Here is a 13,360-nt window from a genome sequence, read left to right as displayed (position 1 = left end):
CAAATCCAAAGGCGGGGACTAAAAAGATCTTGGTTGACTGCTATTTCTGTATAGGGGGCTGTATCTTCTAGCTAGCTCCATTGCAAGCTTGTAACTAACTAGAAATCTAAATTAGCTATTTTCAGTTTTTAGTCCATCGGGACTTTATCTATTATAGCTTCCTGTTCCTTTTCCTTGTGTAAAATGGTTGTTCTGACAAATAATGAGGAACCGGATTTTATGTGAGTAACGTTACAGTCTGTAGTTAGCCTATGCTAGTATGCACAACAATAGCCAAGGTAGTAAGCTTAGCTTGACTAGTTTGCGAGGCATCTTGCTCGGCTAGTTTTTTTTAACCCCAACCCTTATCGACAATGTTTGCAGTGCGTTTTAGCGAGCAAGTAGGTAGTTCCTAAAACTCGCCCAGCAAATTGTCAATCGACGATGTCAGATTTGACAAACCCCCCTAACCCACAGGACTGTTAAATTGTCAGCTAATCTGAGCTGCTAAAAATAAAATAAAAACATACATGTTTTAACGTTCATGTATTTAGCTGATGCTACCTATAGCATGTGTGGATAGTGTCGTTTGTACTGTCTCGTTTACAATCTTTTCATATGATATAGCAACCTATTCCTGTGTAGGTCAACATAGTTCCTGTTTTTCTAAAGCACTGTAGGTCTGTTGTTTCTAAGTGCTGGTTAGTGGTGCTACAACACGTCAGCCATTCAGAGGCAGGGAAACCAGATGGGGCGTTGCTTTGAAATCTACACCCACTGACCCAGTTTTTTTTTCTCTCTCAGTGGATGTCATATTTAAAACTTCCTTTCACCCAGTCACAGTGCATTTAATGTCTGGGTGATACACAAACTACATCCCTCTCAATTATATTAAATCTGCACCTTGCTGTGGCTGCTAATGTGTCCAACCCTTATCCCGTCTGACAGCATAACTCAAGCGACTTTCTAATTCTTGTCCTTGTGTACCCTTAGCCTGATCGAGGAACGCAAGTGTACCTCTCTGCCCAATTCACCTGCCAAACGTGCCTCTCCCACAAAGAAGAAGCAGTATTACATTAACCAAGCCATACGCAACTCTGACCTCACTCCCAGGGCCAAAGGCAAGAAGAGCCTTCGTAGGCTGGAGAACAGTAAGTTCTAGAAATATATAATAGTTTCTCGAGGATTGCTGCATTGCAAATAACGTTTTGCTTGTCTGAGTACATCTCTGGATCTCCTCGTCATCTTAGTGCTGTACTGGAATTAATGTGAATTTGTATTAATGTTACCTTTTCTTCACCTGAACAGCTCGCTTCCTTGCGAACCTCCTTGAGAGAGATGAGTGCACCAAAGATGAGATTGACATGTGCAGTAGTTACCCAGCCATTCCTTCCATTTTCACTGAGGCCTGTACCAACGGCAACTATGTTGAGGTAGGTGCATGTTTCTCCAGAATGATTGTTCAAGGAACCTTATTGCATGGACAGTAGGGGTGTAACGATACACTGAGCTCACAATTCAATACGTATCACGATACTGGGTGTACAATACAATACGTATTACAATATTTTGAACAACATTTTAAATGAAACTGAAATTCAATTAACAGATTTATTTCCAAGATATTAAACATTTTCAATTATTTTTTTGTTGTACATACAATTTAGTTGTAAGCGATTTCTGTAAATGCACGCATGACGCAGGTGCAGAGTAGGTTGCGTGCTGGTTGCTCAGCCAATAGGACCAAACATCATCTTGTAAAAATATTGCCATAACTCTACAATACATATTGTAAAAATGTTGTATTGCAATATATTGTTGGACAGGTGGAATCAACGGGGCACAACTCCATCAGAAAAGATCAGTCATATTCAGATCCTTACAAGGCTAGGTGTTTTTCTTTCTTAGCCTGTGATCAGATTACATGTTCCGCAATATTTACCAACAGAAAAAGTGGGAACCATAAAATGTTGCTTTTCTGCAACTCATTGTTACCAAATTCAAACAGACAGTGAATGTACATACTGTGGCAACCCACAGAGATTCAGTGGGTTGAGAATCATGCAATTCATGAGAATGCACTCACGTAGCATTTCATAAACAGGAAGAAACTGTCAAACAGAAACCAAATCTTGTCCTCCATCATGCTTGTGAGGCACACAAAAAATGAACGACTTCTAGTTGACATGCAGATGAGCCTTAATTATCAGCAGTACTTTCTATTTGCAGTATGCTTATAGAAGTGGGGGAGTGGTGTAGAGCAGTTGCCTCTGTATGAAGAGGTCACAGGTTCAAATTCCCTCCCGTGTGTCGCTTTAGATAAAAGCGTCTGCTAAATGAGTTTCACAAAAGAAAATAAGAAATTTGGCTTTTCCTGTTGTCCTTGTTCAGCCCTGGAATGACTTCATGAACCGCTCTGGAGAGGAACAGGAGCAGCTGCTGGCCTTGCTGGAGGAGGAGGCCAAGAGGAGTGGCTCCCACAAGGGTCTGAAAGACCAGAGAGAGGGTGAGATGACATGGTCATCGCCCACAGTGATTCGTTATGCCCAAGATCCCTATGTGCTTGCATACCTACTGTACATAGTGATAGTTTAATGGACTTTCATATTACACTGATGACACGCAAGTCAGGTCAGTGAACAGTATTTGGAATTTGTATTCACAATCGTTTTTCAAGATTATCTTTGTATCGGATAAAAAGGGAAATTCAAATGTTGTCTTCGAGACATTTTAGTTATAGTCAAAATTATAGTTTTACTACTCTAACTTTGTTTTCTTTGCAGTAAATCCAGCTTTCAACGCCCAGGAATGCTTCCAAAGAATCGACCGAAGGCTGCGTGCTACTCTTAAGCGCAAGCAAATCCCTATTGTAAGTACATTACATTACATTTAGTCATTTAGCAGACGCTCTTATCCAGAGCGACTTACAGTAAGTACAGGGACATTCTCCCCGAGGCAAGTAGGGTGAAGTGCCTTGCCCAAGGACACAACGTCATTTTTTGGCACAGCTGGGAATCAATCCAACAACCTTCTGATTACCAGCCCGATTCCCTAACTGTTCAGCCACCTGACTCCCCGTATTGGGATTTAAAACGTTGAGACAAATGTAATTTGTCATCCGTGCTGGCGCACCATACCAATTCCTCTTTCTGTTGTTGTTATTAGGGGACTCTGGAGTTGCTGGAGGAAAACCTGCTGAGTTTCTTCGCAGCTCAGCCCCAATCTGTTTACACCACCCACCTTAGAAGCAGGTACACTATGCCCTCGAAAGACTTTACATCTAGACTACATGATAGGAACCCATGCCTGACTCTAGGCTGACCTGAGATGAAGAGGAAGAAATGTACTTCTTGTTACTGTTGTAAGGTACATTGCCACACATACTAAGCAACATATAGATAATCCCTGCAAGGGAAATCCTGTCTTCTGAGGCTCAAGTCAACCCTTGTTTAGGATGTCTAGTTGTCTGCTTAGAGACATACACACAGGAGTTTCAATTACTCATGATAAAAAGTCTGTTCTTAAACCTACTATTATAATTAAATGTAGAGGACAGCATGTTCCTCTAAAGCAGTGGTTTCCAACCATGGTCCTCAGGGAACCCCTGTCCTGCATGTTTTAGATGTTTCCCTACTCCAACACACCTGATTCAAATGAATGGTCATAAGCAGGCTTTTGCAGTGCTAGATAACGACCCATTCATTTGAATCAGGTGTGTTGGAGCAGGGAAACATCTAAAACATGCAGGACAGGGGTGTCCTGAGGACCAGGGCTGGGAACCACTGCTCTTGAGACGGTGTGAAAAGGATCTGAAAACAGCACCTCAAAGTTGTTCCTCTATGCGTTTGTATTTGTTTGAAATCAGCTTTGAGAGGCTCCTCCTCCACGCCATCTGTCAGTACATGGACCTTGTGTCAGCCAGTAAGTAGAATGGTTAATTCCACTACAGTACCCATCAAAAATGACATTCCCATAATCATGTTTACATACATCAAGGACATTGTAGGTTGGGAGGACGGTTGTGTGACAGGATGTGTATTATGCTTCGGTCTTTCACCTCCAACTGTCTCCAACTGTCTTTTGTTTGTTCTTATTTTTTCTTCGCTTTTGTCATCCAGGCTCTGATTTTAAGGGGGCCCGCCAGACTGAGGTTATGAACAAGCAGGAGGCGTTCCTGCCGCCCTGCCCCCTGCTCTCTGCCTACCTGGAGCAGATGAGCTGAGGCAACAGAGACCCCTGGACCAGTTCCATCTGAATGCCTAGAAACCTACACCATGCATGCTTAAAAACACGGGTAGCAAGAGACACAAGGTTTAAAATGCCAGCTCCACCTTGATTGCTATGCCATGGTAGGTGAATTGTCTATAACAGTGTTTACAATTCAGATCTGCACTCTTAATAGAGGAAGGGGCAAAGCCACTATAATGTGATTGGAACTGGGCAGAAAACGGATTGTCATTACCGATGACGATTGTCTGTTCTCCTTGGTGCCCCTAAAAAAAAGAAAAGAAAAAGCCAGTCCCTAAGCACAGATACCATATCTGATGACTCAATGTATACTGTAAATTGTATTGTTTTGGTTGAACATAAAAAGGTAACTGCACAGTTTAATTCACATGTAAGCGTATGTAAAGTAGAAATGTATTCACCAAAATTTCAGGGAGGCTATTGCATGATTTTGAAATAATGGGAATACGCTTTTCTAATTTATGAACTTTGGGTAGCTTTCTCTTCTCATTCACTGCATTAGTTAATGCACAACAAAGGGCAAAACATCCATTATGAAAGATTGTGTCCCTGCATTCATTTATTTTCTCTTTTTGCTGTAACCAAACGGTTAACATTGCTTATTGATTACATGCTGTACCAAATAGTGTCATTTTTACCATCTGATTTCCATCAACACTAAATTATTTACAGCTCCTTTACAGAGTTTATTAACATCTGTATGGAATGTGAAGCAGTTCTACTGTTTACATGCAAGAGTAGTAATGAGTCAATGAGAAATTAATGGCAATTGATGTAATGTTGGCAAACATTCAGTGATTTGACTCTCAGCCTACCCAACCCCTAGACAAGCACTTATGCCTTATAAATGCATGTTGTGGGTTTTCTACATATTTATCTTTGTATTTATACATTTGTATTAATAGGCTTTTGAAAACAAACATTCAGGTTATTTAAATTATAAATGTTTCTGTGCTATCAAAGATGGATTCACCTCGACCTGCCATTTTGTTTCTGTCAATAACCAAAGTTTATATGCTTCTGTATGTGAAATTCAGTTTCTCAGGCTTTCAACCTCCCACTATGAATGTTATGTGTGATTTCACTGAGCGTAATTCTTTGAAATTGTTAATACACAGTGTAGGGGGAACTTAGTTAAACATTTTTAATTGTAACAACAACTCTCCACTTGTTTTTTACAACTTTATAGAAAATGTGGGTACTAGTTATGCTGTAAATATTTAGCTCCCTAATGTCGTGTGCCAACATAGATTGTAAACTTGTTGGAATAGGATTATCTCAAAGCTTTATATAAGATGCTTTGGAGAAAAGTGTTACTTTGTTGTGAACGTTTACTGTATGTCAGTACATATTTTATTAATATCAGGAAATAAATAAAAATAGGGATGTTGAATGTAGTTTTAACTTTAAACTTAAATCTAGGAATTAGGTTGTGCAATTTAAACTGATGAGTGCCAACATTTGTCTGAAAGATTTTCAATAAATAATTAATTAACTCTTCAATGATTGTCACTTGGTAATTCAATAACCTGAATTCAAATTCTTTTTTCCATTTCCCACAAACCACACCTCCAGTTTTTTATTGAACCAGATGAAATGGTTGAATGAGAAACATGAAGAATGCTGTTGTCCCCTGGGTGGATAAGAGACAATATGGGGTCTGAGAAACAGATTTGCAATTGCACATTGTCTTCCTAAACTAGGTATTGGATAGGCATGTAGTCAAAGCCTCGGTTTCTGGTTACAAATACAATTCATAAATGTATGCTTAGTTAATGTTTACTTTCAAACAAAGGCATGGCATGGTGCTTTCAGCTTTTGTCATTTAATTATTCTTGGGTAAAGCTTGTCTAAATTAAAATTCTTAAATAATGGCCAGTATTTTCTCCATGAGATGGCACTCTAATCCTGAAAAATGATTGATACGAATATTCCAAAGAAATGCTCTTCTATGGTTTAGGTCATGCATTACAACTTTGTTTTGTAATAAAGCATTTGGTCAGAATGTATGCTTCATTTAATCAATTATAACCTTGTAGCCTATCTACCATAGCAAATTAAAATGTTAGAAGACGTGGAACATCACGTATGAGACGTATTTTCGAAAATTTTCGACAAAAAAAGTTCTGTAAAATGCATCTGTGATCATTTACAGTTGACTTTATTAAATTTAAATAATTGTACAATTATATTTTACTGTGATAAAAAGGTTTTTGTAAATTCCACTGACTTTTAGAACGGTTTAGAAATGACATAGGGATCTCTTCAAATCACTGGCTAAAATAACAAAAACATATTATTATGACGAGACCGATCTTAGATCATACTAATTTTCCATTCTTTCATTAGATTGATTCGCTTACTTTCCATTGCCTTTGTTAAGCACAGATAGACCACCCGCCTACATAGGGTTAAAGCGATCACAACCAAGGGGACGTGGCCAAAAACCGTAAATGGTATGTACAATACAAACGCTAAGGGACAATCTACTGTATATAGTTACAGTTCAGACGTAATGACCAAGTCGAGATGTGCAAGGTAGAGAGAAATGTTGAGTATTTTAGAATAGGATAAATATGGCACGTTTATAGTTCTCAGACACTTAGTTGTAATCTATTGGTAAAAGTCAGTTAGGATTGGTTCCTGTTAGTGACTTCACTATATTTGCATTGACCGACATTCCCTTTTTTATTGGGGTAGGTTGGCCCCTCTGATTCAGAGGTTAGGAATTTGCGTCTGATTGCTGTTTGTCAACCAATGATTTGACTGTGAGCACGCCTTAGATTACGCAAAGATACTATGTAACCTCTGAATCGAGCCATACTCAGAAATCGAATTAATGTAGCAATTGTGTAGTATGAGCACCGCCCAATGATATCGTTACATTTCTGCACAAAATCCAATCGATACGCACCACAACGCCGTGGATCCAGTGGAAATCAGGAATGTTTCTTCCGGTTCCCAAGAGTGGTAAAACAAACGGAAGACATTTGGTAGGTTTTTTCTTATTTCTTATACCTTTGGCTTACATAGACTATATTAATATCACCATACGTTTATGTTTCAGTCAGGCTACATTAAGTAGACTCTTCCTATAGGCTGCGTACAGGCGGCCGTATGTGCTTACAGGCTGTCCGTGATGAATTCACAATGTAGCTGTGTATGATCAACAGTTTTTCCCTTTTACATTTATTAACGAAAGCGCTCTCCTAGGTAGCATGGGGTCGTCATGTAAATGCAAATAGCTTCAGCCAGGGATGTGCAGAAGTCATTTTTGTAAAATGTTGATTTTTCTGCGAAGAGTGAACTCGGAGAAGGCTATATTCTGTTTATTTGCTTGGCAAAGGAAATATAGGACCACTGCGAAAGTCATCAGTTTGCATTTTGAGCTCATGTGTAACGCTCAACGTTTGAATAGTTTAGTAGTCTACCGTAAATAGACATATAGGCTTCTTGCGATTTACCAGAAATTTCCGATGTTTTATGTAGTCGTACATTTCGAACGTAATAAATTAAAGAAGTCAAATTACTTTATAGGCGGCGTCAAATACGTACATGGCTGTCTTCGTGACGATGGCGCCTACGAGGCCATCCTGCTTTATAAATTTTTGATTTGGCAAAGGCCTACAATTGTCTACAAACACAATCGAGAAGACACAGGTTTTTTTTAATATGTCTTAATCTAAAGACTGCACCGTTTCTGTCTGGTGGAAGTTAAACACATTTACACACACAAACGCTTTGCATATTGGAACAGCCAAATAGGCAGCTAAACCCAATATTGCGCCATACATCAAGCAATCAGTTGGCTTTGAAATGCCAACAACATGATACAATTGATGTCGTTGCCTAAAGCTGTTTTGTTGTATGACTAGATGTGAGACTGTCATGCATCTAAAGTCATGTGTGCATAATCAAAGTTGGATAGAAAGTATTGTTTAACACCTCTTTGTGAACCAAAGCATGGAATTAGGTGAACACTTGTTCTGTGAATGTCACTGATAAACAGGAAAAAGTTACTCTTCTTTGTGTGTAAAGAATTTTACCTTTAACTATGTTACATAACATAGATAAATGATTTTAATCACAGTCTGAATCACTTTCTTACCCTGTTCAGTCACTAACAAAAACCTTACTTACGATGAACAGGATGTTATGTGGTTTGATGGTGTGATAACTTTGCTAATGATGCTTGATAATCCAGTTTTAATCTAAAATGCACAGAATCTCTTCACCTATCTACTGTACACATTTACTACTTCCCTTAAAATGTTTCATTCTTTAGACCATACTGATCTGTGGACACTGGAAAACATTTTATGCCACAAAGTTTATGTGCCATTTACCCAACTCTGCATCCTGTAAACTTGTAACATCCATTCTAACATGAACGGATCCATCAGGGCCTCCTGAGTAAAAGGGATTGGTTTTGTGATTAGACATCTGTGGATTAGGAACGTATGGTTGGTGATCAAGTTCTGGTCTTAAAGGCCTCCGTTCCTTAATGAAGCCAGCCTAATGAATAACATGACTTGTCTGTGCCCTGTTTTTGTTTCTCTCTCTTTAAAGGTTGTTATTGTTTCTATGCTATTTAGCTACTGATGTTTTGAATGCACCATTGGTTCACTAATGTTTTTTTTTGTTTTGTGCTGTCTGAAAGGGAAATTGCAAAAAATGGTGGTAAACAACAAATGTCTGGTTCGACACATCAAATAATTTTGGCAATTCATATGTTATATGTAGTATTTTATAGAAAATCTGTAATGTTTTACTGTGAAAATGCTTGGTCCTATACCCTTTTTAATGTGCAATTGGATTAGTCTCAGTTACAGTCTATATGAAGTGTAACTGAAAGCATATTTGTAGATGATAGTTAATTGGACAATTGAGCTTTTCATCATTAATGCTCACTATCAAACATCAACTTTGCAGTATCTTAGTAATTACATGATTTGTTGGCCTCTAAACTGGTTATTTGTTTTGAGGACAAATCTGTATTCATACAAGACAGGTCAAACAGGTTTGAGTCAGTTTTATCGGAAACAGTAATGCTGCTCAGGTGACAACTGGTTGTCTAGTTTAACCTTATGTACTGGCACCAGTTATGTCAGATTATATTAAGTCTGTGGGTAGTTCACACTATGGATAGCTTGAACATGGACCTTTCGCCTTGCGTTCAACAAGATCAACTGTCGACAAACCCCCAAAGGTTTTCATTTTATGCAAGTCTATGATGTTATCTCACTTCCAGAATTTAGTTCCTCTTAAAACATGAAAACGTGTCATAAATTGGCTTGTTGTCAGTTGTTCTGCAGCCAAAACCTACATTTCAAAGAGTCTTTTTGGCAGGCAGACCATTTCTGTGTTTTTCCTGCCAAAAAATGTGAAAGAAAAAAAAAGAAAAGATCTTCACACTGAGCTATGGGGAATCCCATCCGGCTGACGGTGACGTAGGTCGAGCGGAGCATTGGGAAGGATCTCGCTATGGGTCATGCCACGGTATCCACACCCCTAATAACCCTGCTATGGCCTGTACGTTTTTGTGGACAACTGCTCGTCGATGTGTACTGGTCAGCATGGATCCCCAAAGCTATCCTTGTATGCGTCTGCCTGGATACCAGTGCACACTCGACACACGCGTATGTGTCCATCAAGGAGGTTTATTTGTGTTTTGATATTTACAGCCCTTGGCTTCAGTGTGCTCTGGAGGAGGAAGCTGGCAGCATGCCGCCGGAATAAAAGTAGTCATGAAATCACTCATATTCTTTTGCCCCTGGATCCTGAATGCGTTGCATGCTATGCATGCATGTCATCAACATACATGCAGCCAACGCACTGGTGTTCCATGTAAGACAATGACCAACATCAACACATTTGCACAAGGAGCATGTTTTATATAGCCACATACAGATCTGCGATCCTCCTTGTTGAACATGTTTGTCTCCAATTTATGAAGAGCTGATTGTGGAAGATCACAATGACATGACCTCCCCCACATCTTGAAAACAAACTAGTTTGTCAAGTTTTTATGATCCTGCATTTATGATTGAAGTCCCCACCCTCTGGGTGATGGTATCAGATTCAATGGTGAGAACCGATTCAAACAGCCTTTACCTGTGCTGATGTCTAAAGGTTACCATGGAAGCTTATTTCTAACACGTTCCAACTGGCTAATGAATGAATAGAATGTTTTGATTGGTGAGAGGTTTGGAGGGAGGGTAGTGTGTTTGTAGTGTTAGCCAAGCCCAACCCAATCCTGCCCAGCCGAGCCTAGCTTATGTGTCAAGGATGAACATCATAAATGTTCATGCTAACTAAATGCTTCCTCTAGATGCATTCCATATATCCGATGGTTTCTGTATATTGCTGTGAAAATGAGTAAAAAAAAAAAAAAACACAGAACAATCCTGTAGGCCTTAATAATATTGGTCCATTGTACATGTTTAAATTTTACTGAAGGGCTTGACATAATCCATAAATGGTATAATAAGTATAAGACTTAGTGAATACCATCAGTCTTTGAGTCATAGCTGCTAACATTAATAATGCCAGGCTTCGCTAATCAGATTTTAGCGCCAATCGCTCCGCCGGATTGCAGAAGACGTTGGTGGAAGGTGCGTGACCAGTCTGTGTGTGACAGTTCCTCAATGATGTGGTTGTTGGTGTTGTGCAGCTCAATGGAGCCACTGTTGCTTTCATCCCTGCTAATACTAAGTGGAATGTGAGAAAGTGCCACATATAATATATACCAATACCGTTGACCGACTTTTCGTTTTGTTTTCTTTAATGGAAGAGGGGTGGGGGGAGGGTGGTGAGAACAATGACAACTGTTAGGTTTAGATCCTATGTGAAATGGAAATGAGGAAATGACATGTGAGCAATATCGAGTTTGCCCAATTCGCCCCCTGGCCAATGAAGAAACGTGTCAATTTTTTCCTTCTGATTTCATAAGAGCTCTATAAGACTTCAGTTCAGCACATTTTGTTATAAGTCTTAATACGGCGCTTGGCAACTGTAAAGCAAAACATGATATACAGTAATATTCTGTAATGGCAGTTTTGCCTACACGCTCTGCTTTAGAATCAAGGCCGTGAAACACTGTGTAGGCTGGGACGAAGGTCACAGATCACTGGAGTCTGTAATTGCAGACTACCATTGCCCAATTTTATATTTTAATAATGGGCTGGGCTGTTAATCAGAAAAACGTCTTGAATTCAGCTGCCTACTACTTTCTGTTTCTTTACCTTAAGGTTTTTGCACCATCAACTCGTGTCTGCGTTCTACCTACAGTTAATCAGTGAACGTTCACAATCGAGTCGATAGATTTCATTGCGTTCTTCATCCCAGGAGGTATGTTAAAAGCCAGTTGATATTGGACTTCTGCAGACCCTGCATGTGAGGCGATGCCTTGCTTTATCTCTCTGGAATTAGACCCTCTGCGCTTTTCCTTATCTCCCTGTTCTGTTTGTTCAGACCGTGCAATCTTTTGCCCCCACTCTGTGTGCCAGTAGTTAGGACACGTTTAACCCGTTAGCTCCCCTCATCCTCCACTTGTCCTTCCTATAGCCGTTCAACCGCTTGGTGTTTCTTCTGGCCTACCTAGCTGCTTAGCCCTCACCCTCTGTTAACCAAGGGCTCCAGGGCAAGTGGACAGCTGCTTGCATTTACGTTTGAACTCAGAGAGGACTTTGTGGTGATAAAAGGTCACATCTAATATTGCTTTATTGAACTACCTGAGATTGGTGCAACCCAGTGGCTCCGCTGTCAAGGCTAAGGCCTCAACGCAGGTTCAAATCCACCCCGGGCAACTGTCTGCATGTCCTCCCCTATCTCTCTCTCCCTTACCTCTTTCTCTCTTACATTTCCTGTTTCTCCCTCCCTGCATCAGTTAAGGTATACATTAAAGCAGAAATTGCCCACAAAAAAACACCTGACATTGACATTTAGTGGGAATGGTTTGCTTGCCTCGCCGAGTTTGAAACCAGAGTTGCGTTGCATGTATAGTAACTGAACGACGCACAGCACCCGGTCACCCCTGACAACATGCACTGGAATAAACGAACAAAAGAGATTAACAAATCTGTGTACCTTTTTGTTCGTCTTTTGGCTTTGTCATAAAAACGGCATTCATGATTTGATGCATGCTGCTCAGTTTGGTTCCATCATTTCTGTAGCTGTGACTTGGAATGGGGTTCCCAAGATAACTTCAGCGGAACAAATTTAGGACGTTATATGAAGAGATCAGACAGACACACGGGAGTTTCCCTTTGATGCCGTGACTCATTTGTCTTTCGAAAGATAAGCAATAAAAAAAACTATAAAATAAGATAAAATGTTATAGTCCTGTATGCTACTATTTTGGCTTGAAGGATTGCAGTGAGACAGCTGCTGCTGGTACTGTATGTGGTGTGAATAAGTACTGAATGTCTTTTACATCCTGATAAAACAAACATCTTGTTATGTAGTGTTGCCTGCAGACACAGAGACGTAATCAAAGGGACCTTTTACGATTTTAACTGTGCCATTGTTTTTGGACTGTCAATTAAATGAGTCCAAGTGAAAATGTTCACAACTGCTGTCAAACTCTGTGATGCAACATCCTTGATAATCCATCTTAATTTCTCTGTGTGCTATTGATTCTAGAACATCGTGTGCTATTGATTCTAGAACACTGTGTGTTATTGATTCTAGAACATTGTGTGTATCTCTTATCTTTTGCCCTGACCCAGATATGACCCAATCCAAATGAAGACCTTTCCCCCTGCACTGTGTGGTGCACAGCTTAGAGTTTAATGCTAAGTCAGCTGATATCCATTTCACATAAAAGATACCAGGTGCACATTGTGCCAAACATGTCCAGCCCATTAAACCATTTTCTATGTCACTCATGTTCAGATTCATTTTCTGGTGTCACCGTAATGTCACTATAAGGCCAAATGACACAACAATGGAACCCCTCAGTGATTGATTCAGGTGTCACGGAATTCCCCCCCTTTACATTTGTATTGTTGCTGAATCATACTGTATCTCAGGGGTTTCCTCTCTGTTTCTGAGCTGATGCTTTCCCCAGAATATTTTCTTCGAAAGCAGTCAAGATTCCTTTTTGGAGAAACGCAACCTATGCAAGATGTCA

At 39.8% G+C, this 13,360-nt stretch overlaps 1 protein-coding gene across 1 annotated transcript; it reads left to right on the top strand.

Moving 5' to 3' along the window:
- Positions 1-38: 38 nt before the first annotated feature.
- r3hdm4 (R3H domain containing 4) lies at positions 39-5,730 on the top strand. Its single transcript, XM_084676185.1, has 8 exons — positions 39-221; positions 973-1,130; positions 1,288-1,412; positions 2,371-2,485; positions 2,763-2,848; positions 3,145-3,230; positions 3,845-3,900; positions 4,098-5,730. Exons 1-8 carry the CDS (start codon positions 184-186, stop codon positions 4,199-4,201), a joined length of 768 nt encoding a protein of 255 aa, XP_084532311.1. The 5' UTR covers positions 39-183; the 3' UTR covers positions 4,202-5,730.
- Positions 5,731-13,360: the final 7,630 nt, after the last annotated feature.

Source organism: Hypomesus nipponensis, chromosome 16 (assembly GCF_054491055.1).
Source record: "Hypomesus nipponensis isolate SF chromosome 16, ASM5449105v1, whole genome shotgun sequence".
In the NCBI taxonomy this organism is placed as follows: Eukaryota; Metazoa; Chordata; class Actinopteri; order Osmeriformes; family Osmeridae; genus Hypomesus; species Hypomesus nipponensis.
The sequence above is the reverse complement of the archived record's forward strand: the minus strand, read 5'-3'. Positions and strand labels throughout refer to the sequence as shown.